This window comes from Oncorhynchus kisutch, unplaced genomic scaffold (assembly GCF_002021735.2).
Source record: "Oncorhynchus kisutch isolate 150728-3 unplaced genomic scaffold, Okis_V2 scaffold686, whole genome shotgun sequence".
Taxonomy (NCBI): Eukaryota; Metazoa; Chordata; class Actinopteri; order Salmoniformes; family Salmonidae; genus Oncorhynchus; species Oncorhynchus kisutch.
The window spans coordinates 654,410-681,238 of record NW_022262631.1 but is presented as its reverse complement, the minus strand read 5'-3'; the positions used below and the strand labels follow the sequence as shown (position 1 = coordinate 681,238).

The following is a 26,829-nucleotide window of genomic DNA, read 5'->3' as shown; positions in this document are numbered from 1 at the left end:
AGGGTACTGTGCCTGTCACTATTTCTCATGGAATTGATTCAAACAGGGCGCCGTCCCTTTGCCGGGACGAATGGTTTTATTAGTTTGATAAACGATGGCAAAGTTACACACACACACACACACACACACACTCCAGGTATCCCCAAAGCAATGCTATAGTCCTAGGACTAACATTCTAATGGCCATATGATGTGTTGCCTGGACACCGAATGGAGTTTATCCTCTTGGTACTGTCGCTGAATGTGAAGACATGGAGTTTATCCTCTTGGTGCTGTCGCTGAATGTGAACACATGGAGTTGCATACATCATCCCTGTCAGGCTGCCCTTCAAATGCGCTACGATGTTATATCCTCAATTCCCTGCGTATGCCAACACCTTGCATGTTATAAAGAGTCCACAGCTGGGCCTAGCCTCTATGTCCAAACGGAAGATTCATTTACAAATCTGTGTGTAGCGGCATGGTGTTTTATGTAGGCCTACACTTCCTACACCTCCATACACTTCATACACTTCCATACACTTCCATACACTTCCTTCACTTCATATACTTCCATACACTTCCTACACTTCCATACACTTCCTTCACTTCATATACTTCCATACACTTCCTACACTTCCTACACTTCCATACACTTCCTACACTTCCTACACTTCCTACACTTCCATACACTTTCATACACTTCCATACACTTCCTACACTTCCTACACTTCCTTACACTTCCTACACTTCCTACACTTCCTACACTTCCTACACTTTCATACACTTCCTACACTTCCTTCACTTCCATACACTTCCTTCACTTTCATACACTTCCTACATTTCCTACACTTCCTACACTTCCTACACTTCCAAACACTTCCTACATTTCCTACACTTCCTACACTTCCATACACTTCCTACACTTCCTACACTTCCATACACTTCCTACACTTCCATACACTTCCTACACTTCCTACACTTCCTACACTTCCTACACTTTCATACACTTCCTACACTTCCTTCACTTCCATACACTTCCTTCACTTTCATACACTTCCTACATTTCCTACACTTCCTACACTTCCTACACTTCCATACACTTCCTACATTTCTTACACTTCCTACACTTCCATACACTTCCTACACTTCCATACACTTCCTACACTTCCATACACTTCCTACACTTCCTACATTTCCTACACTTCCTACACTTCCTACACTTCCTACACTTCCATACACTTCCTACACTTCCTACATTTCCTACACTTCCTACACTTCCTACACTTCCATACACTTCCTACACTTCCTACACTTCCTACACTTCCATACACTTCCTACACTTCCTACACTTCCTACACACCCTACACTTCCTACTCTTCCATATGCCTAGCATTATTAGTGTGTGAATGTAGCCTAATGCACAGATTGAGTCGAGGAGGCTGGGTGCCAATATTAGTGGAGGGCACTGTGCCTGTCACTGGGTGCCAATATTAATGGAGGGTACTGTGCCTGTCACTGGGTGCCAATATTAGTGGAGGGCACTGTGCATGTCACTGGGTGCCAATATTAATGGAGGGCACTGTGCATGTCACTGGGTGCCAATATTAATGGAGGGCACTGTGCATGTCACTGGGTGCCAATATTAATGGAGGGCACTGTGCATGTCACTGGGTGCCAATATTAATGGAGGGCACTGTGCATGTCACTGGGTGCCAATATTAATGGAGGGCACTGTACATGCCACTGGGTGCCAATATTAATGGAGGGCACTGTACATGCCACTGGGTGCCAATATTAATGGAGGGTACTGTGCCTGTCACTGTTTCTCATGGAATTTATTCAAACAGGGCGCCTTCCCTTTGCCGGGACGAATGGTTTTATTAGTTTGATAAACGATGGCAAAGTTACACACACACACACACACACACACACACACACACACACACACACACACACACACACACACACACACACACACACACACACACACACACACACACACACACACACACACACACACACACACACACACACTCCAGGTATCCCCAAAGCAATGCTATAGTCCTAGGACTAACATTCTAATGGCCATATGATGTGTTGCCTGGACACCGAATGGAGTTTATCCTCTTGGTACTGTCGCTGAATGTGAAGACATGGAGTTTATCCTCTTGGTACTGTCGCTGAATGTGAACACATGGAGTTTATCCTCTTGGTACTGTCGCTAAATGTGAACACATGAAGTTTATCCTCTTGGTACTGTCGCTGAATGTGAACACATGGATTTTATCCTCTTGCTACTGTCGCCTGAATGTGAAAACATGGAGTTTATCCTCTTGGTGCTGTCGCTGAATGTGAACACATGGAGTTGCATACATCATCCCTGTCAGGCTGCCCTTCAAATGCGCTACGATGTTATATCCTCAATTCCCTGCGTATGCCAACACCTTGCATGTTATAAAGAGTCCACAGCTGGGCCTAGCCTCTATGTCCAAACGGAAGATTCATTTACAAATCTGTGTGTAGCGGCATGGTGTTTTATGTAGGCCTACACTTCCTACACCTCCATACACTTCATACACTTCCATACACTTCCATACACTTCCTTCACTTCATATACTTCCATACACTTTCATACACTTCCTACACTTCCTACACTTCCATACACTTCCTACACTTCCTACACTTCCTACACTTCCTACACTTTCATACACTTCCATACACTTCCTTCACTTCATATACTTCCATACACTTCCTACACTTCCTACACTTCCATACACTTTCATACACTTCCTACACTTCCTACACTTCCATACACTTCCTACACTTCCTACACTTCCTACACTTCCTACACTTTCATACACTTCCTACACTTCCTTCACTTCCATACACTTCCTTCACTTTCATACACTTCCTACATTTCCTACACTTCCTACACTTCCTACACTTCCAAACACTTCCTACATTTCCTACACTTCCTACACTTCCATACACTTCCTACACTTCCTACACTTCCATACACTTCCTACACTTCCTACACTTCCATACACTTCCTACACTTCCTACACTTCCTACACTTCCTACACTTCCTACACTTCCATACACTTCCTTCACTTTCATACACTTCCTACATTTCCTACACTTCCTACACTTCCTACACTTCCATACACTTCCTACATTTCTTACACTTCCTACACTTCCATACACTTCCTACACTTCCTACACTTCCATACACTTCCTACACTTCCATACACTTCCTACACTTCCTACATTTCCTACACTTCCTACACTTCCTACACTTCCTACACTTCCATACACTTCCTACACTTCCTACATTTCCTACACTTCCTACACTTCCTACACTTCCATACACTTCCTACACTTCCTACACTTCCTACACTTCCATACACTTCCTACACTTCCTACACTTCCTACACACCCTACACTTCCTACTCTTCCATATGCCTAGCATTATTAGTGTGTGAATGTAGCCTAATGCACAGATTGAGTCGAGGAGGCTGTCGGGCACACCGGCTGCCCCCCGAACCCCTGTGATTGACACCTTGCATAGCCACGGGGCAGGGAGCATGTGTTCGGGTAAAGCACCCATCTGAGACAGCAATGTTACATCCATTATTAACCTGTTACAGGTCTAACCACAAGCCTCAGTCTATATATGATGAAGGTCATTATACAAGAATGGTGTCTTTCCTGTCCCACCTTAACTACCAGGAGAAAACACCTAGAAATATTAAATAATGACACAATATATGTTTCACTTTTAATTTAAGTGTTTTATTGTTAATAAAACATATTTGTAAGACAGTTATATTGCAAATTATTATTTTTTATATATCTTAGGCGGGCTGTTTTGAAAAGTCTGCACTTTTTCGTCACATGTTAAGCAATTTGACTACTAATTTGGTAATTTCATGCGAAGCTTTTAGATGTGTCTCTGGGTGTTACACAGTTTATAGTAAAAGGTGAAAAGGAAATTTGATTAAAATAATTGATCCAATCACGTGATTTTCATTCATTTACAACTTAAGAAGTCTTGTTTGAGCTACTGTGTCCTCCATTTTAAATATTCTATATTCTCTGAAGATTTGTCACTGGTGTTTCCGGTACTGGTGTTATTATAGAAAAATGTGTTAAAAGTCAATTATTACTAATGAATACAAATATATATATTTATATTAACATGAAACTTTTCTCTCTCTCTTTCATTTTATATGCAAAGTAAAGAGTAAAATTACATTCTGGAATGCCTGAATTGTCATTAAAAGGTTATTGAGGCATATCATCTAACAGGTTATAGAGACATATGAACTAACAGGTTATTGAGGCATGTCATCTAACAGGTTATAGAGGCATATCATCTAACAGGTTATAGAGACATATGAACTAACAGGTTATAGAGACATATGAACTAACAGGTTGTAGAGACATATGAACTAACAGGTTATAGAGACAAATGAACTAACAGGTTATTGAGGCATATGAACTAACAGGTTATAGAGGCATATGAACTAACAGGTTATAGAGACATATGAACTAACAGGTTGTAGAGGCATATGAACTAACAGGTTATAGAGACAAATGAACTAACAGGTTATTGAGGCATATGAACTAACAGGTTATAGAGGCATATGAACTAACAGGTTATTGAGGCATATCATCTAACAGGTTATAGAGGCATATGAACTAACAGGTTATAGAGACATATGAACTAACAGGTTATAGAGACAAATGAACTAACAGGTTATTGAGGCATATGAACTAACAGGTTATTGAGGCATATGAACTAACAGGTTATTGAGGCATATCATCTAACAGGTTATAGAGGCATATGAACTAACAGGTTATAGAGACATATGAACTAACAGATTGTAGAGGAAACAACGCAATTATCACAACATGCAGGTTGTAATGTGTCTTTTTTTCTGGCTTGGCTTCCCCAGTGATTTTACCCATGCATTCTACTGGATTATTAGTTAACCCCTAATTCTAAAATTCTCTTTCGTTATATAGGCCTAGCTGTTCCTAAAGTAGGGTATGCAAGGTGTTCGACCTAAATTAATGCAGAAGAACGTTGTAGCTAATTCTGGGTGCAGACCGACCTGGGACTCAACCCCAGGCCTCTTTGCAGTCAGTGACCATAGACATTAAAACCAGTCTTATTGACTTGTATGTTTGTATTAGTCCATGTGTAACTCTGTGTTGTTGTATACATGGAACTGCTATGCTTTATCTTGGCCAGGTCGCAATTGTAAATGAGAACTTGTTCTCAACTTGCCTCCCTGGTTAAATAAAGGTGAATTGAAACTAATATTATTATATTTCACAGAGTGTAGTAGATAGATCATTGGATTGATAAAAGCACCGGAGATGTAGTGACTGTCTTTGCCACTGGGGCTGCTGTTTTTCTTCCTTCCCTCTTTGCCGACGAGTATCAGATTCAACTTTGACGTCTCTTCCAACGGGAGGTCATTTGTTTTTAGTCCGGCAAAACGCTAAAAATATCCGGCTAAACTCATTGATTATCGGACTAATTATTAAAGATTAAAAAAACAATGGATAATCCACAAATTAAATAGTTCATCGACTATATTTGCATTTGATACTTTATTTTTTTTATTTGAAAGAAAATGGCTGAAATCAACTTAGCCCTCACTAAAGAAGGCTGGTGGGTAGCTTGTGGCTAATGTGCTAGCTAGCTAGCTACATTACACGTTCACTTTGCTAGCATAGCTTTAGCTTTTCTAGTTAACACCTCATTTAGGATCTCACATACTGTGATGCCTGTGATAATGTAGATAGATCTATGACATTTCTGGCCTACGGACTAAACATTTTAGCATGTTTAGCTTTGATATGCTAACTAACAAGGCCGTGTATGCTCATTTGAAGCTTAGTAGCTACCTAGCAATACATTACTGTACTGTAGCTAGCTAGCAATACATGAATGTACTGTAGCTAGCTAGCTCTACATTACTGTACTGTAGCTAGCAATACATTACTGTACTGTAGCTAGCGCTACACTACTGTACTGTAGCTAGCTCTACACTACTGTACTGTAGCTAGCAATACATTACTGTACTGTAGCTAGCTAGCTCTACATTACTGTACTGTAGCTAGCAATACATTACTGTACTGTAGCTAGCAATACATTACATTACTGTAGCTAGCTCTACATTACTGTACTGTAGCTAGCTCTACACTACTGTACTGTAGCTAGCTAGCAATACATTACTGTACTGTAGCTAGCTAGCAATACATTACTGTACTGTAGCTAGCTAGCAATACATTACTGTACTGTAGCTAGCTAGCAATACATTACTTTAGCTAGCTAGAAATACATTACATTACTGTAGCTAGCAATACATTACATTACTGTAGCTAGCAATACATTACATTACTGTAGCTAGCAATACATTACATTACTGTAGCTAGCTCTACATTACTGTACTGTAGCTAGCTAGCTCTACATTACTGTAGCTAGCTATTAATATATCTTCAAAGTTGATCTGCTAGTCAGTTGTTAGCTATGTTATTTAAATACACTTGAGTGATATGCGAGTTGGCTGGCTAGCTTTTGATTTTCAATGTGTTTGTTCACTGTGGCTAGCTGGAGTGTTGTTGTTTAATAACCACAGTGCATTGGTTACGCCACTGATATGTGAGCCCTCTCTTTTGGTTGACCTCCTACACAGGTACCTTACAGACGAAGGAATAGAGGAGTTGAAAGGCACTTCTGAGAACCCCTCAGCTAATTACATTATTCGCATTGCACTCAATGTAAGTAGCTAGTATTCTCACATCTCTCTTCTAGTATACCAAAAAAAAAAAAGTTTCCCCCTTTCACCTGTGTAGATGTACATTTAACTGACCCCAGGGGTTTGAGTAGAAAAGAGACGTTGTGCTTACAGTCGACCTCATTTAAACAGGTTTGTGTAAAACAGATTCCTCTACATTGCTTTGAATATTGCTTATTGAATGTTTTGCCGGTATGTCAGATAAATGAAAGTCACACTAATATGGCTGCATTCCAATTCTCCACCATTGTTTGTACTTGCACACTTCCCCCGTGCCTCCAGCCAATGCTTTACAACAATCTGGGGCGGCAGGGTAGCCTAGTGGTTAGAGAGTTGGACTAGTAACCGGAAGGTTGCAAGTTCAAACCCCCGAGCTGACAAGGTACAAATCTGTCGTTCTGCCCCTGAACAGGCAGTTAACCCACTGTTCCCAGGCCGTCATTGAAAATAAGAATAACTGACTTGCCTGGTTAAATAAAGGTAAAAAAAAAAAAGTTATCACACTTAATTGGTATAGACAGCCTCTGGGCCATTTGTGAGCACAATGGTGTTAATGTTCCTTTACAAGCCAGAATGTTGATTAAATTGACATGTAAAGTTTGACTCTACCGGGGGTTTGTGTGGTTTGTCCTTCCGCTGCTCTAAATTTGAGACAAAATCTCCACAGGAAAGTCATTGTTTTAAGTGACTTTTTAGTGTGTTCAAAGCCCAGAATCTCTCGTCAACAGCGATTGAACCAAGTATGCCGAGACAATGAAAATGGTATATTCTATCAACAGCGATTGAACCAAGTATGCCGAGACAATGAAAATGGTATATTCTATCAACAGCTATTGAACCAAGTATGCCGTGACAATGAAAATTGTATATTCTGTCAACAGCTATTGAACCAAGTATGCTGTGACAATGAAAATGGTATATTCTATCAACAGCGATTGAACCAAGCATGCCGTGACAATGAAAATGGTATATTCTATCAACAGCGATTGAACCAAGCATGCCGTGACAATGAAAATGGTATATTCTGTCAACAGCGATTGAACCAAGCATGCCGTGACAATGAAAATGGTATATTCTGTCAACAGCGATTGAACCAAGTATGCCGTGACAATGAAAATGGTATATTCTGTCAACAGCGATTGAACCAAGCATGCCGTGACAATGAAAATGGTATATTCTGTCAACAGCGATTGAACCAAGCATGCCGTGACAATGAAAATGGTATATTCTGTCAACAGCTATTGAACCAAGCATGCCGTGACAATGAAAATGGTATATTCTGTCAACAGCGATTGAACCAAGCATGCCGTGACAATGAAAATGGTATATTCTGTCAACAGCGATTGAACCAAGCATGCCGTGACAATGAAAATGGTATATTCTGTCAACAGCGATTGAACCAAGCATGCCGTGACAATGAAAATGGTATATTCTGTCAACAGCGATTGAACCAAGCATGCCGTGACAATGAAAATGGTATATTCTGTCAACAGCGATTGAACCAAGCATGCCGTGACAATGAAAATGGTATATTCTATCAACAGCGATTGAACCAAGTATGCCGTGACAATGAAAATGGTATATTCTGTCAACAGCGATTGAACCAAGCATGCCGAGACAATGAAAATGGTATATTCTGTCAACAGCGATTGAACCAAGCATGCCGTGACAATGAAAATGGTATATTCTGTCAACAGCGATTGAACCAAGCATGCCGTGACAATGAAAATGGTATATTCTGTCAACAGCGATTGAACCAAGCATGCCGTGACAATGAAAATGGTATATTCTATCAACAGCGATTGAACCAAGTATGCCGTGACAATGAAAATGGTATATTCTATCAACAGCGATTGAACCAAGTATGCCGTGACAATGAAAATGGTATATTCTGTCAACAGCGATTGAACCAAGCATGCCGTGACAATGAAAATGGTATATTCTGTCAACAGCGATTGAACCAAGCATGCCGTGACAATGAAAATGGTATATTCTGTCAACAGCGATTGAACCAAGCATGCCGTGACAATGAAAATGGTATATTCTGTCAACAGCGATTGAACCAAGCATGCCGTGACAATGAAAATGGTATATTCTATCAACAGCGATTGAACCAAGTATGCCGTGACAATGAAAATGGTATATTCTGTCAACAGCGATTGAACCAAGCATGCCGAGACAATGAAAATGGTATATTCTGTCAACAGCGATTGAACCAAGCATGCCGTGACAATGAAAATGGTATATTCTGTCAACAGCGATTGAACCAAGCATGCCGTGACAATGAAAATGGTATATTCTATCACCAGCGATTGAACCAAGTATGCCGAGACAATGAAAATGGTATATTCTATCACCAGCGATTGAACCAAGTATGCCGAGACAATGAAAATGGTATATTCTATCAACAGCTATTGAACCAAGTATGCCGAGACAATGAAAATGGTATATTCTGTCAACAGCGATTGAACCAAGTATGCCGAGACAATGAAAATGGTATATTCTATCAACAGCTATTGAACCAAGTATGCCGTGACAATGAAAATGGTATATTCTATCAACAGCGATTGAACCAAGTATGCCGTGACAATGAAAATGGTATATTCTATCAACAGCGATTGAACCAAGTATGCCGTGACAATGAAAATGGTATATTCTGTCAACAGCGATTGAACCAAGCATGCCTTGACAATGAAAATGGTATATTCTGTCAACAGCGATTGAACCAAGCATGCCTTGACAATGAAAATGGTATATTCTGTCAACAGCGATTGAACCAAGTATGCCGTGACAATGAAAATGGTATATTCTGTCAACAGCGATTGAACCAAGTATGCTGTGACAATGAAAATGGTATATTCTATCAACAGCGATTGAACCAAGTATGCCGTGACAATGAAAATGGTATATTCTGAATCTTTTTTTTTTTTTTAAAGATTGGAATCCAAATATCCAATATAAAACTCACTTTACCTCAGTACCAAACCACATACCTACTGGCTCTCTACGATGTCAGGTAAACAATACCTTCCTGTGGATATTTAGTCTAAGCAGGGGAAGAGACAAACGGGGAGAGTAAGTTCAAATGTCATTGTATTAAACATTCTGGCTTGTAAGGAACATTTGTACACGTCTGGCTGTCTGTACCAATTCATTGTACATTACAGTTTTACTTTAACCTTTATTTAACTAGGCAAGTCAGTTAAGAACAAATTCTTATTTTCAATGACGGCCTAGGAACAGTGGGTTAACTGGTCTAGGAACAGTGGGTTAACTGCCTGTTCAGGGGCAGAACAACAGATTTGTACCTTGTCAGCTCGGGGGTTTGAACTTGCAACCTTCCAGTTACTAGTCCAACACTCTAACCACTAGGCTACCCTGCCGCCCCAATCAGACTAATCAGACTAAAACCAATCCAATAGTTTTTGATGTCCGTGACTAGTGGTGTGCTCTTGCCCACTCTGAGAGACGTGTGGAGAATCAAGATTCAAGCCAATATTCGCCAGTGCTTTCAAAACAGGTTTCTCTACATTGCTTTTCAATTATGCATCTCGAGGTTTACTACAGGTCATCTCATTGTCTGCCTAATATGTTGGTTGGGATAAGTGTTGCTTATCTCTCCCCCCCCCCCCCTGTCTCTGTGACTATCTCTACAGAGTGACCTGAGGCCTATTGGCAGGAAGTTTCTCCCTGCGGACATCAACAGTGGCCGGGTGGAGAAGGTGAGGCGGTGTGTGTGTGTGTGTGTGTGTGTGTGTGTGTGTGTGTGTGTGTGTGTGTGTGTGTGTGTGTGTGTGTGTGTGTGTGTGTGTGTGTGTGTGTTAGCACAGATATGTATACAGAAGAAAAACTAAGTTCGAACCACCAGGATTGTCTAATAGTGGATGGAGGTTAGTCAAGCTAGACTGCTATGGTGAGTAACCATGCTGAAGACACATGGCTACATAGAAAGCTAATTCCTAGGCTTTAGCTCAGTGGGCTATTTATCTCAGCCTTGAAAACAACATGCACCTGACCCGGGTTTGATACCCTGTTGGTTACACTGTCCTATGCACGTTTGAGAAAGACAGAAAAATGCACTACTTCCAAAGGCCACTAGATGTCTCTGTCACACCAGCTTTAAAATGCCTTCATTCCTTCCTTCAGCCATGTGGGGAGTTGCACTGAGTTCTACTGAGAAAAAGCCACAGATGATAACGAGGGGGATAATGAATGAATGAATGAATTTGTATGTGAGCAAATAACCCACGGTCCTTTTAAAGCAAAGAGAGCTAATTACCCAGACCGTGGGTTATTAGCTCTCTGAGCTGTAGGAGGACCGAGGGTTATTAGCTCTCTGAGGACCGCGGGTAATTAGCTCTCTGACCGCGGTCCTTCTAAAGCTCAGAGAGCTAATTACCCGCGGTCCTCAGAGAGCTAATAACCCACGGTCCTCCTAAAGCTCAGAGATCTAATAACCCACGGTCCTCCTACAGCTCAGAGAGCTAATAACCCACGATCCTCCTAAAGCTCAGAGAGCTAATAACCCACGGTCCTCCTAAAGCTCAGAGAGCAAATAACCCACGGTCCTCCTACAGCTCAGAGAGCTAATAACCCACGGTCCTCCTAAAGCTCAGAGATCTAATAACCCACGGTCCTCCTAAAGCTCAGAAATCTAATAACCCACGTTCCTCCTAAAGCTCAGAGATCTAATAACCCACGGTCCTTCTAAAGCTCAGAGAGCTAATAACCCACGGTCCTCCTAAAGCTGAGAGCTAATAACCCACGGTCCTCCTAAAGCTCAGAGAGCTAATAACCCACGGTCCTCCTAAAGCTCAGAGAGCTAATAACCCACGGTCCTCCTAAAGCTGAGAGCTAATAACCCACGGTCCTCCTAAAGCTCAGAGAGCTAATAACCCACGGTCCTCCTAAAGCTGAGAGCTAATAACCCACTGTCCTCCTAAAGCTCAGAGAGCTAATAACCCGCGGTCCTCAGAGAGCTAAGAACCCACGGTCCTCAGATAGCTAATAACCCGCAGTCCTCCTAAAGCTCAGAGAGCTAATAACCCACGGTCCTCCTAAAGCTCAGAGAGCTAATAAACCACGGTCCTCCTAAAGCTCAGAGAGCTAATAACCCACGGTCCTCCTAAAGCTCAGATAGCTAATAACCCACGGTCCTCAGATAGCTAATAACCCGCAGTCCTCCTAAAGCTCAGAGAGCTAATAACCCACGGTCCTCCTAAAGCTCAGAGAGCTAATAAACCACGGCCCTCCTAAAGCTCTGAGAGCTAATAACCCACGGTCCTCCTAAAGCTCAGAGAGCTAATAACCCACGGTCCTCAGATAGCTAATAACCCACATTCCTCCTAAAGCTCAGAGAGCTAATAACCCACGGTCCTCAGAGAGCTAATAACCCACGGTCCTCAGAGAGCCAATAACCCACGGTCCTCAGAGAGATAATAACCCACGGTCCTCAGAGAGATAATAACCCACGGTCCTCCTTAGGCTCTGTATAAGATATTGCACTCCTTTCAGGTAAGTACAACTCCCACTCTGCATTAGTCTAACAGGGGAAGCGCCATCAATGCTGAGGATTCAGAATTTCTCAGTCTGTCTGCATTAAGTTATTATTATCTCTGCTCTTTTCCCAGAGTTGGTTATCACTAGACTGCGATTAATATGTACTGCATTTACAAAGAGGTGATTGAATATGCCGCAGAATGCCAGCTCTTGGAGCCCAGAAACTATTTAAATTGGGACGTGTAAACCTCAGTTGAATGTAAACGAGGGAATCAGAACCAGAGCTGTGAAAAGAACCATCTGAGTCGTGTTATTTCTTTATGGCTCTTTAGTTGCCACTTCTCTGTTTACAGCATGGACCTGAAGAACAAACACACTCTGTTTAACGGTACTTCAGTGTTAAGGAAGGTCAGGTACATGGCTGGTAAGGGAGGTCAGGTACATGGCTGGTAAGGGAGGTCAGGTACATGGCCGGTAAGGGAGGGTCAGGTACATGGCCGTTAAGGAAGGTCAGGTACATGGCCGGTAAGGGAGGTCAGGTATATGGCCGGTAAGGGAGGTCAGGTACATGGCCGCTAAGGGAGGTCAGGTACATGGCCGGTAAGGGAGGTCAGGTACATGGCCGCTAAGGAAGGTCAGGTACATCAGCGTTAAGGAAGGTCAGGTACATCCTAGCAAAAATTTCCTGTCTTAGGTCAGGTAGGATCACCACTTTATTTTAAGAATGTGAAATGTCAGAATAATAGTAGAGAGAATGATTTATTTCAGCTTTTATTTCTTTCATCACATTCCCAGTGGGTCAGAAGTTTACATACACTCAATTAGTATTTGGTAGCATTGCCTTTACATTGTTTAACTTGGGTCAAATGTTTCGGGTAGCCTTCCACAAGCTTCCCACATAAGTTGGGTGAATTTTGGCCCATTCCTCCTGACAGAGCTGGTGTAACTGAGTCAGGTTTGTAGGCCTCCTTGCTCGCACATGCTTTTTCAGTTCTGCCCACAGATCTTCTATAGGATTGAGGTCAGGGCTTTGTGATGGCCACTCCAATACCTTGATTTTGTTGTCCTTAAGCCATTTTGCAACAACTTTGGAAGTATGCTTGGGGTCATTGTCCATTTGGAAGACCCATTTGCAACCAAGCTTTAACTTCCTGACTGATGTCTTGAGATGTTGCTTCAACATATCCACATCATTTTCTTGCCTCAAGATGCCAACTATTTTGTAAAGTGCACCAGCCCCTCCTGCAGCAAAGCACCCCCACAACATGATGCTGTCACCTCTGTGCTTCACGGTTGGGATGGTGTTCTTCGGCTTGCAAGCCTCCCCCTTTTTTCTCCAAACATAACGATGGTCATTATGGCCAAACAGTTGTATTTTTGTTTCATCAGACCTAAGGACATTTTTTCCAAAAAGTACGATCTTTGTCTCCATGTGCAGTAGCAAACCGTAGTCTGTCTTTTTTAATGGCGGTTTTGGAGCAGTGGCTTCTTCCTTGCTGAGCTTCCTTTCAGGTTATGTCGATATAGGACTTATTTTACTGTGGATATAGATACTTTTGTACCTGTTTCCTCCAGCATCTTCACAAGGTCCTTTGCTGTTGTTCTGGGATTGATTTGCGCTTTTCACACCAAAGTACGTCCATCTCTAGGAGACAGAACGCGTCTCCTTCCTGAGCAGTATGACGACTGCGTGGTCCCATGGTGTTTATTCTTGTGTACTATTGTTTGTACAGATTAACGTGGTATCTTTAGGCGTTTGGAAATTGCTCCCAAGGATGAACCAAACTTGTGGAGGTCTACAATTTTTTCCTGAGGTCTTGACTGATTTCTTTAGATTTTCCCATGATGTCAAGCAAAGAGGCACTGAGTTTGAAGGTAGGCCTTGAAATACATCCGCAGGTACACCTCCAATTGACTCAAATGATGTCAATTAGCCTATCAGAAGCTTCTAAGGCTATGACATAATTTTCTGGAATTTTCCAAGCTGTTTAAAGGCACAGTCAACTTAGTGTATGTAAACTTCTGACCCACTGGAATTGTGATACAGTGAATTATAAGTGAAATAATCTGTCTGTAAACAATTGTTGGAAACATTAATTGTGTCGTGCACGAAGTAGATGTCCTAACCGACTTTCCTAAACTATAGTTTGTTAACAAGAAATGTGTGGAGTGGTTGAAAAACAAGTTTTAATGACTCCAACCTAAGTGTATGTAAACGAGTTTTAATGACTCCAACCTAAGTGTATGTAAACTAGTTTTAATGACTCCAACCTAAGTGGATGTAAACTAGTTGTAGTGACTCCAACCTAAGTGTATATAAACTAGTTTTAATGACTCCAACCTAAGTGGATGTAAACTAGTTTTAATGACTCCAACCTAAGTGTATATAAACTAGTTTTAATGACTCCAACCTAAGTGTATGTAAACTAGTTTTAATGACTCCAACCTAAGTGTATGTAAACTAGTTTTAATGACTCCAACCTAAGTGTATGTAAACTAGTTTTAATGACTCCAACCTAAGTGTATGTAAACTAGTTTTAATGACTCCAACCTAAGTGGATGTAAACTAGTTTTAATGACTCCACCCTAAGTGAATATAAACTAGTTTTAATGACTCCAACCTAAGTGTATGTAAACTTCCCGACTTCAACTGTAAAAGCAGTAAGGTCCGTCTGAGCGAGGAGACGGCGAGGCTCAATTCAATCAACTTTATTCATCCCAGAGGAGCAGTTATTGAAGCTGGAACCATCTGGTGACGTTGTTTGCCAGTTCGTGGTTACAAGGCTGATGTCTTTACTGCTACAAACCCTGGCATTAGGACACACCGGAGCGAAAAAAATGTCCTTATTGGACAAGTTCAGCTCCCCTCTCGCTTTGTCTGTTTTGATCCGTTTGGTGCCTAATGAATACGGACCCCTCTCTCTGGCTGTAAAAAAAGGTTTTTGCTACAGTGTGCCCTAATTAACACGACCGCTGTCTTTCATCTTTTCATCACCCTGTACCCACCCTCAGTTGGACGGTCCGTGTGTGCCCTAATTAACACGACCGTTGTCTTTCATCTTTTCATCACCCTGTACCCACCCTCAGTTGGACGGTCCGTGTGTGCCCTAATTAACACGACCGTTGTCTTTCATCTTTTCCTCACCCTGTACCCACCCTCAGTTGGAGGGTCCGTGTGTGCCCTAATTAACACGACCGTTGTCTTTCATCTTTTCATCACCCTGTACCCACCCTCAGTTGGAGGGTCCATGTGTGCCCTAATTAACACGACCGTTGTCTTTCATCTTTTCCTCACCCTGTACCCACCCTCAGTTGGAGGGTCCGTGTGTGCCCTAATTAACACGACCGTTGTCTTTCATCTTTTCCTCACCCGTACCCACCCTCAGTTGGACGGTCCGTGTGTGCCCTAATTAACACGACCATTGTCTTTCATCTTTTCCTCACCCTGTACCCACCCTCAGTTGGAGGGTCCATGTGTGCCCTAATTAACACGACCGTTGTCTTTCATCTTTTCCTCACCCGTACCCTCCCTCAGTTGGACGGTCCGTGTGTGCCCTAATTAACACGACCGTTGTCTTTCATCTTTTCCTCACCCCGTACCCACCCTCAGTTGGACGGTCCATGTGTGCTGCAGGTTCAGAAGGTGAGGAACGTCTCGGCTCCCAAGGACAACGAGGAGTCTCAGGGAGCCCCCAGGATGCTGCGGCTGCAGATGACAGACGGACACACCAACGCTGTGGGCATCGAGTTCACCCACCTGTCCCAGATCAGGTAGAGAACAACTACTAGTTCACACACCTGTCCCAGATCAGGTAGAGAACAATTACTAGTTCATACACCTGTCCCAGATCAGGTAGAGAACAACTACTAGTTCATACACCTGTCCCAGATCAGGTAGAGAACAACTAGTTCACATACCTGTCCCAGATCAGGTAGAGAACAACTAGTTCACCCACCTGTCCCAGATCAGGTAGAGAACAACTAGTTCATACACCTGTCCCGGATCAGGTAGAGAACAACTAGTTCACACACCTGTCCCAGATCAGGTAGAGAACAACTAGTTCACATACCTGTCCCAGATCAGGTAGAGAACAACTAGTTCAGACACCTGTCCCAGATCAGGTAGAGAACAACTAGTTCAGGACCTGTCCCAGATCAGGTAGAGAACAACTAGTTCACACGCCTGTCCCAGATCAGGTAGAGAACAACTAGTTCACACGCCTGTCCCAGATCAGGTAGAGAACAGCTAGTTCACACACCTGTCCCAGATCAGGTAGAGAACAACTACTAGTTCAAATACCTGTCCCAGATCAGGTAGAGAACAACTACTAGTTCAAACACCTTTCCCAGATCAATTAATTAATCCGTTTGATTGATTAGCTACTTTAAACACCAGGCTAATCTGATTGATTAGCTACTTTAAACACCAGGCTAATCTGATTGATTAGCTACTTTAAACACCAGGCTAATCTGATTGATTAGCTACTTTAAACACCAGGCTAATCTGATTGATTAGCTACTTTAAACACCAGGCTAATCTGATTTTATTAGCTACTTTAAACACCAGGCGAATCTGATTTTATTAGCTACTTTAAACACCAGGCTAATCTGATTGATTAGCTACTTTAAACACCAGGCTAATCTGATTGATTAGCTACTTTAAACACCAGGCTAATCTGATTGATTAGCTACTTTAAACACCAGGCTAATCTGATTGATCAGCTACTTTAAACACCATGCTAATCTGATTGATTAGCTACTTTAAACACCAGGCTAATCTGATTTGATTAGCTACTTTAAACACCAGGCTAATCAGTTTGATTGATCAGGTAAGGAACATCTACTTCTTAAACACCAGGCTAAACTCAGAGGTCGCTTGTATCAATCTCCATAGAGTAGGAGGTGCTGATTTCAGATCAGTTTATTGTCTTTTAAATCTCCATGAATAAGAGTAAATAGACAGGGGTGATCTGACCGTAGATCAGCACTGCTACTCGGAGATACATGATGAGTACGGCCACAGGAACAAGATCAGCTACTGAAACTCTCTCTCGATCTTCACCGTCGCGACCAGTTGGAACAGAGTAGCGCGTTAGCTCACACACCTGTCCCAGATCAGGTAGATAAATAGTTCATACACCTGTCCCAGATCAGGTAGAGAACAACTACTAGTTCACACACCTGTCCCAGATCAGGTAGAGAACAACTAGTTCAGACACCTGTCCCAGATCAGGTAGAGAACAAGTACTAGTTCACTACCTGTCCCACACCTGTCCCAGATCAGGTAGATAACAACTAGTTCATACACCTGTCCCAGATCAGGTAGATAACAACTAGTTCACACACCTGTCCCAGATCAGGTAGAGAACAACTAGTTCGGACACCTGTCCTACACCTGTCCCAGATCAGGTAGATAACAACTAGTTCAGACACCTGTCCCAGATCAGGTAGAGAACAACTACTAGTTCACACACCTGTCCCAGATCAGGTAGATAACAACTAGTTCATACACCTGTCCCACACCTGTCCCAGATCAGGTAGATAACAACTAGTTCAGACACCTGAAGGCTATCCGCTTCTTCTCCCGAAGGCACAGAACCAACACCTAGTAAATCTACTAGGAGATACATGATGAGTACGGCCACAGGAACAAGATCAGCTACTGAAACTCTCTCTCGATCTTCACCGTCGCGACCAGTTGGAACAGAGTAGCGCGTTAGCATCAAAAGGCTATCCGCTTCTTCCTCCGAAGGCACAGAACCAACACCTAGTAAATCATTTGGTTTTTCTGGACTGCATTCCAGCGTACAAGTACCACCCAGGAAAAGTACCGTCGTACTGTGCCAGGAACGGAGACAACAACAACAACAAATATATGTACAGTGCACTCAGAAAGTATTCAGACCCCTTGATTTTTCGTTTCCCCCCCACATCGTTTCCCCCCAACATCGCCCCCCCCCCCACATCGTTTCCCCCCAACATCGCCCCCCCCCCACATCGTTACCCCCCCACATCGTTCCTCCCCACATCGTCCCCCCCCCCCCACATCATCCCCCCCCCCCACATCATCGTCCCCCCCCACATCGTTTCCCCCCCCTCCACATCGTCCCCCCCCCACATCGTCCCCCCCCCCCCCCCCCCACTGATCAATCTACACACAATACCCTAAGCAAAAAATCTATCTCCTAGATAGGGCCTTCCATCTGAATATCTAGTCATCAATTAATTACTCCTAGATAGGGCCTTCCGTCTGAATATCTAGTCATCAATTAATTACTCCTAGATAGGGCCATACCATCTGAATATCTAGTCATCAATTAATTACTCCTAGATAGGGCCTTCCGTCTGAATATCTAGTCATCAATTAATTACTCCTAGATAGGGCCTTCCGTCATGAAATATCTAGTCATCAATTAATTACTCCTAGATAGGGCCTTCCATCTGAATATCTAGTCATCAATTAATTACTCCTAGATAGGGCCTTCCATCTGAATATCTAGTCATCAATTACTCCTAGATAGGGCCTTCCGTCTGAATATCTAGTCATCAATTAATTACTCCTAGATAGGGCCTTCCGTCTGAATATCTAGTCATCAATTAATTACTCCTAGATAGGGCCTTCCATCTGAATATCTAGTCATCAATTACTCCTAGATAGGGCCTTCCGTCTGAATATCTAGTCATCAATTAATTACTCCTAGATAGGGCCTTCCGTCATGAAATATCTAGTCATCAATTAATTACTCCTAGATAGGGCCTTCCATCTGAATATCTAGTCATCAATTAATTACTCCTATATAAGGCGGCCCTTCTCTCTGTGTTGTTTCGCTGCATGATTTTGCAGGTGTATATGTGGTATGAAGGTATGAACACTGCATACAATATCACAGCGAATCCTTCCTCTTTAACCCTCTATAGTCGATGTCCACAGCACAGCGAATCCTTCCTCTTTAACCCTCTATAGTCGATGTCCACAGCACAGCGAATCCTTCCTCTGTAACCCTCTATAGTCGATGTCCATAGCACAGCGAATCCTTCCTCTTTAACCCTCTATAGTCGATGTCCACAGCACAGCGAATCCTTCCTCTTTAACCCTCTATAGTCGATGTCCACAGCACAGCGAATCCTTCCTCTTTAACCCTCTATAGTCGATGTCCACAGCACAGCAAATCCTTCCTCTTTAACCCTCTATAGTCGATGTCCACGGCACAGCGAATCCTTCCTCTGTAACCCTCTATAGTCGATGTCCACAGCACAGCGAATCCTTCCTCTTTAACCCTCTATAGTCGATGTCCACGGCACAGCGAATCCTTCCTCTTTAACCCTCTATAGTCGATGTCCACAGCACAGCGAATCCTTCCTCTGTAACCCTCTATAGTCGATGTCCACAGCACAGCGAATCCTTCCTCTTTAACCCTCTATAGTCGATGTCCACAGCACAGCGAATCCTTCCTCTGTAACCCTCTATAGTCGATGTCCACGGCACAGCGAATCCTTCCTCTGTAACCCTCTATAGTCGATGTCCACGGCACAGCGAATCCTTCCTCTTTAACCCTCTATAGTCGATGTCCACAGCACAGCGAATCCTTCCTCTTTAACCCTCTATAGTCGATGTCCACAGCACAGCGAATCCTTCCTCTTTAACCCTCTATAGTCGATGTCCACAGCACAGCAAATCCTTCCTCTTTAACCCTCTATAGTCGATGTCCACGGCACAGCGAATCCTTCCTCTGTAACCCTCTATAGTCGATGTCCACAGCACAGCGAATCCTTCCTCTGTAACCCTCTATAGTCGATGTCCACAGCACAGCGAATCCTTCCTCTTTAACCCTCTATAGTCGATGTCCACAGCACAGCGAATCCTTCCTCTGTAACCCTCTATAGTCGATGTCCACGGCACAGCGAATCCTTCCTCTGTAACCCTCTATAGTCGATGTCCACGGCACAGCGAATCCTTCCTCTTTAACCCTCTATAGTCGATGTCCACAGCACAGCGAATCCTTCCTCTTTAACCCTCTATAGTCGATGTCCACAGCACAGCGAATCCTTCCTCTGTAACCCTCTATAGTCGATGTCCACAGCACAGCGAATCCTTCCTCTTTAACCCTCTATAGTCGATGTCCACAGCACAGCGAATCCTTCCTCTTTAACCCTCTATAGTCGATGTCCACAGCACAGCGAATCCTTCCTCTTTAACCCTCTATAGTCGATGTCCACAGCACAGCGAATCCTTCCTCTGTAACCCTCTATAGTCGATGTCCACAGCACAGCGAATCCTTCCTCTTTAACCCTCTATAGTCGATGTCCACAGCACAGCGAATCCTTCCTCTTTAACCCTCTATAGTCGATGTCCACGGCACAGCGAATCCTTCCTCTTTAACCCTCTATAGTCGATGTCCACAGCACAGCGAATCCTTCCTCTTTAACCCTCTATAGTCGATGTCCACAGCACAGCGAATCCTTCCTCTTTAACCCTCTATAGTCGATGTCCACAGCACAGCGAATCCTTCCTCTTTAACCCTCTATAGTCGATGTCCACAGCACAGCGAATCCTTCCTCTTTAACCCTCTATAGTCGATGTCCACAGCACAGCGAATCCTTCCTCTTTAACCCTCTATAGTCGATGTCCACAGCACAGCGAATCCTTCCTCTGTAACCCTCTATAGTCGATGTCCACGGCACAGCGAATCCTTCCTCTGTAACCCTCTATAGTCGATGTCCACGGCACAGCGAATCCTTCCTCTTTAACCCTCTATAGTCGATGTCCACGGCACAGCGAATCCTTCCTCTTTAACCCTCTATAGTCGATGTCCACGGCACAGTGAATCCTTCCTCTTTAACCCTCTATAGTCGATGTCCACGGCACAGCGAATCGAGACTCTCACGAAACGGTTGTTTTGCTCTAGGACACCAACAAGCCTCACAAGACTCATTTGGTCTTGTCCCCGGGAAACGAGTTTAAAAAATGAATGGGAAGATATATGGAGATAGTTTAGTGCCAACAATAAGGGATAAAATACATGATCCCAAAATTATAAATAGTTTCCTGATCTTATATCTCTTAGATATTGGACAGACACTTCAGAACAAACTTCCTTATGATTGGGGGGGGGGGGGGATCTGTTTCATGCAGTGAATCTGTTATTCAATGCGTTTCTATTGTCTAATAGCCGTAAGGCCAAATAAAAAAATTCCACCCCCAAAATGTTTTTTTTATACTTCAAGGGGTCTTAAAATTCGAAATCAAATAGATAAATGGTCCTTGGTATGACCTTTTGAAATAATTCCATATAGCTTAGTAAGGAAATGCAATTTGATGACCTTTTAAAACAATTCCATATAGCTTAGTAAGGAAATGCAATTTTATGACCTTTTAAAACAATTCCATATAGCTTAGTAGACCCCCCCCCCCCCCCGCCTTGTTAGACAGGGCTTTTTCATATTTTTTCATAAGGAAATGCCATTTTATGACATTTCAATTGATTTCCGTCAAAATATATTAGTAATCTGAATGTGTACCTCATGTAAAAGGGTAAAAATGACTGAAGAAAGTAACTGTCTTGGTGACACACTGTTGCTATCGATTATGAATGACCATTTAGAAGTCCATACAGTACAAACCACCTCCTGTTGACTGACCTGTAGACTGACCTGTAGACTGACCTGTAGACTGACCTGTAGACTGACCTGTAGACTGACCTGTAGACTGATGCTGTAGACTGACCTGTAGACTGACCTGTAGACTGACCTGCAGACTGACCTGTAGACTGACCTGCAGACTGACCTGTAGACTGACCTGTAGACTGACCTGTAGACTGACCTGTAGACTGACCTGTAGACTGATGCTGTAGACTGACCTGCAGACTGACCTGTAGACTGACCTGTAGACTGACCTGCAGACTGACCTGTAGACTGACCTGTAGACTGACCTGTAGACTGACCTGTAGACTGACCTGTAGACTGACCTGCAGACTGACCTGTAGACTGACCTGTAGACTGACCCTGCAGACTGCCCTGTAGACTGACCTGCAGACTGACCTGTAGACTGACCTGTAGACTGACCTGTAGACTGACCTGCAGACTGACCTGTAGACTGACCTGCAGACTGACCTGCAGACTGACCTGTAGACTGACCTGCAGACTGACCTGTAGACTGACTGTAGACTGACCTGTAGACTGACCTGTAGACTGACCTGTAGACTGACCTGTAGACTGACCTTGTAGACTGACCTGTAGACTGACCTGTAGACTGACCTGTAGACTGACCTGTACGGACCTGACCTGTTAGACTGACCTGTAGACTGACCTGTAAGACTGACCTGTAGACTGACCTGTAGACTGACCTGTAGACTGATGCTGTAGAATGACCTGTAGACTGACCTGCAGACTGACCTGTAGACTGAACCTGTAGACTGACCCTGCAGACTGACCTGTAGGACTGACCTGTAGACTGACCTGTAGACTGACCTGTAGACTGACCTGCAGACTGACCTGTAGACTGACCTGCAGACTGACCTGCAGACTGACCTGTAGACTGACCTGAGACTGACCTGTAGACTGACCTGTAGACTGATGCTGTAGAATGACCTGTAGACTGACCTGCAGACTGACCTGTAGACTGACCTGTAGACTGACCTGCAGACTGACCTGTAGACTGACCTGTAGACTGACCTGTAGACTGACCTGTAGACTGACCTGCAGACTGACCTGTAGACTGACCTGTAGACTGACCTGTAGACTGACCTGTATAGACCTGCAGACTGACCTGTAGACTGACCTGCAGACTGACCTGTAGACTGACCTGTAGACTGACCTGTAGACTGACCTGTAGACTGACCTGTAGGACTGACCTGCAGACTGACCTGTAGACTGACCTGTAGACTGACCTGTAGACTGACCTGTAGACTGACCTGTAGACTGACCTGTAGACTGATGCTGTAGAATGACCTGTAGACTGACCTGCAGACTGACCTGTAGACTGACCTGTAGACTGACCTGCAGACTGACCTGTAGACTGACCTGTAGACTGACCTGTAGACTGACCTGTAGACTGACCTGTAGACTGACCTGCAGACTGACCTGTAGACTGACCTGCAGACTGACCTGCAGACTGACCTGTAGACTGACCTGTAGACTGACCTGTAGACTGACCTGTAGACTGATGCTGTAGAATGACCTGTAGACTGACCTGCAGACTGACCTGTAGACTGACCTGTAGACTGACCTGCAGACTGACCTGTAGACTGACCTGTAGACTGACCTGTAGACTGACCTGTAGACTGACCTGCAGACTGACCTGTAGACTGACCTGTAGACTGACCTGTAGACTGACCTGCAGACTGACCTGTAGACTGACCTGTAGACTGACCTGCAGACTGACCTGTAGACTGACCTGTAGACTGACCTGTAGACTGACCTGTATAGACCTGCAGACTGACCTGTAGACTGACCTGCAGACTGACCTGTAGACTGACCTGTAGACTGACCTGTAGACTGACCTGTAGACTGATGCTGCTTCACTCCTGTCTACAAATCACCTCCTGTTGACTGTAGACCTGTAGACTGACCTGTAGACTGACCTGTAGACTGACCTGTAGACTGACCTGTAGACTGACCTGCAGACTGACCTGTAGACTGACCTGCAGACTGACCTGTAGACTGACCTGTAGACTGACCTGTAGACTGACGTGTATACTGACCTGCAGACTGACCTGTAGACTGACCTGCAGACTGACCTGTAGACTGACCTGCAGACTGACCTGTAGACTGACCTGTAGACTGACCTGTAGACTGACCTGTAGACTGACCTGTAGACTGACCTGCAGACTGACCTGTAGACTGACCTGTAGACTGACCTGTAGACTGATGCTGTAGACTGACCTGCAGACTGACCTGTAGACTGACCTGTAGACTGATTGCTGTAGACTGACCTGTAGACTGATGCTGCTTCACTCCTGTCTACAAATCACCTCCTGTTGACTGTATAGACCTGTAGACTGACCTGTAGACTGACCTGCAGACTGACCTGTAGACTGACCTGCAGACTGACCTGTAGACTGACCTGTAGACTGACCTGTAGACTGATGCTGTAGACTGACCTGCAGGACTGACCTGTAGACTGACCTGTAGACTGATGCTGTAGACTGAACCTGTAGACTGATGCTGCTTCACTCCTGTCTACAAATCACCTCCTGTTGACTGTATAGACCTGTAGACTGACCTGTAGACTGACCTGCAGACTGACCTGTAGACTGACCTGTAGACTGACCTGTAGACTGATGCTGCTTCACTCCTGTCTACAAATCACCTCCTGTTGACTGTATAGACCTGTAGACTGACCTGTAGACTGACCTGCAGACTGACCTGTTAGACTGACCTGCAGACTGACCTGTAGACTGACCTGTAGACTGACCTGTAGACTGACCTGCAGACTGACCTGTAGACTGACCTGCAGACTGATGCTGCTTCACTCCTGTCTACAAATCACCTCCTGACCTGCAGACTGACCTGTAGAACTGATGCTGCTTCACTCCTGTCTACAAATCACCTCCTGTTGACTGTATAGACCTGTAGACTGACCTGTAGACTGACCTGTAGACTGACCTGTAGACTGACCTGCAGACTGACCTGCAGACTGATCTGTAGACTGACCTGCAGACTGACCTGCAGACTGACCTGCAGACTGACCTGTAGACTGACCTGTAGACTGATGCTGCTTCACTCCTGTCTACAAATCACCTCCCATTGACTGTATAGACCTGTAGACCGACCTGTAGACTGATGCTGTAGAATGACCTGTGTAGACCTGTGTAGACCTGTAGACTGACCTGTAGACTGACCTGTAGACCGGTGCTGCTTCACTCCTGTCTACCAATCAGCCAGTATCGTAGATCCTCATTTTCAACCAAAACTCTCGTCTTGCTTTTGGAATGGAAGCACAGACCGATGTTGGTGACTTTCTGAACTCCCCTCCCTCCCTCCCTCCCTCCCTCCCTCCCTCCACTCCCTTCCTCCCTCCTTCCTCCCTCCACTCCCTCCCTCCCCAGGTCTCCATCTCTCTCGCTTTCTTCTCCTCCTTCTGCAATTTCCACTCGTCAGTGGCTGATCCGCTACCAATCCGTTTCCTTAATTACAACTCCATCCAAGCAGCGTCCGCGGCGACGGCTGCCGTGGCGACCAGCCAGCCCCTACAGGTGGAGTGGCCGGAGAGGAACGCTGAGTCCCACATGGTCCCCTATTATCTATGGACTCAAAACGATGTTAGTGCACTACAAAGGGGATTAGGGTCCCATTTGGGACGGAGAGGAGAGCTTGCCCAGAATCTATCCGCGAGGAGAGAACAGTACAACCCTTTTATTATGACAACACTAACTAGTGTCTGTTCTGTTGATATCAGCTAGCTCTGATAGTAGATAGATAGAGAGAGGGAGGAGAGATGGAGGAGGGAGAGAGGGAGAGGGGAGAGAGAGAGAGAGAGAGAGAGAGAGAGAGAGAGAGAGAGAGAGAGAGAAGAGAGAGAGAAGAGGGAGAGAGAAGAGAGAGAAGGGGAGAGAGAGAGAAGGGGAGAGAGAGAGGAGAGAGAGAGAGAAGGGGAGAGAGAGAGAGAGAGAGAGCGAGAGAGAGAAAAGAAACGAACGAGATGGATGAGGATGGATAGAAGGAAACAGAAAGAGGTTAGTTTGTAGCGGCGTGCAGCTACAAATGTAGGGGGAGTGGCTGCCGTTTGAGACGTACTGGGCCATTGGGTTGGAAGTGAAATCCCTAATTGCTGCATCAGCAGCTGGACATCCCTCTAAGTCCCTGTGCTTTTTAATGAGAGGACTAGGGAGGCTGAATTCCAAATGGCATCTTATTCCCTATAGGGCCCTGGTCAAAAGTAGTGCACTACATAGGGAATAGGATCCCGTTTGGGACGCGAGCCGGGGCTCAGAGGTGGTGATGATCAGAACTGGGCTGTTAATTTAAAATGAGAACGGCCTGAACCGGGAATGGGATTATTCCTAGGGTGTGTCCCAATTTGGGCCCCCCCCTATTCCCTATATAGTGCACTACTTTTGGCCACAGGCCATGCCCTATCCAGACCACTTTTCTAAATGACACATCTGTTTCTATAGGGTGCTATTTTAGGACACAATCCCTCAGTCTCACCATCCTACTGCAACACAGCGTGTCATTTAGAAGATGGTCTGGATAGGGCACGGTCTGACAGGACAGAGAGGTTTGTGGGTAACTTAAGCTAAGCTGTTCTTTTGGCATGGCTAGCCCTTGTTGCAGTAGCCAATCACAGGCATATAGCTGGCTGGATTAAGAGTTTTAGGAAGGGAAAATGAATCGTGATGATTTGTTGTTTCCAATTTTCTAATTAAAGCTGCCCCCCCCCCCCCAAAAAAAAAACTTGCTTTCATACCAAACACTGTCTGGTTAACTGTCTGTTGTTGTTTGTGACCGTTGTCCTATCAAAGATTGATAACAATAGATTTTCTATCTTTTTGTTTTTGTCCTAATCCAATATTAGGTTAACATATGACCTGTCTTAT

At 44.2% G+C, this 26,829-nt stretch overlaps 1 protein-coding gene across 1 annotated transcript in view; it reads left to right on the top strand.

Annotated features, from left to right (window-relative positions):
- Positions 1 to 5,435: 5,435 nt before the first annotated feature.
- The window catches only part of LOC116361451 (tudor domain-containing protein 3-like), a 47,486-nt gene continuing 26,092 nt past the window's right edge, over positions 5,436 to 26,829 (top strand). Inside the window, exons 1-4 of the mRNA XM_031815883.1 lie at positions 5,436 to 5,664; positions 6,692 to 6,776; positions 10,450 to 10,515; positions 15,903 to 16,063. Of these exons, the coding sequence (XP_031671743.1) occupies positions 5,627 to 5,664; positions 6,692 to 6,776; positions 10,450 to 10,515; positions 15,903 to 16,063 (350 nt within the window). The 5' untranslated portion in view covers positions 5,436 to 5,626. The remainder of the gene's footprint in view (positions 5,665 to 6,691; positions 6,777 to 10,449; positions 10,516 to 15,902; positions 16,064 to 26,829) is intronic.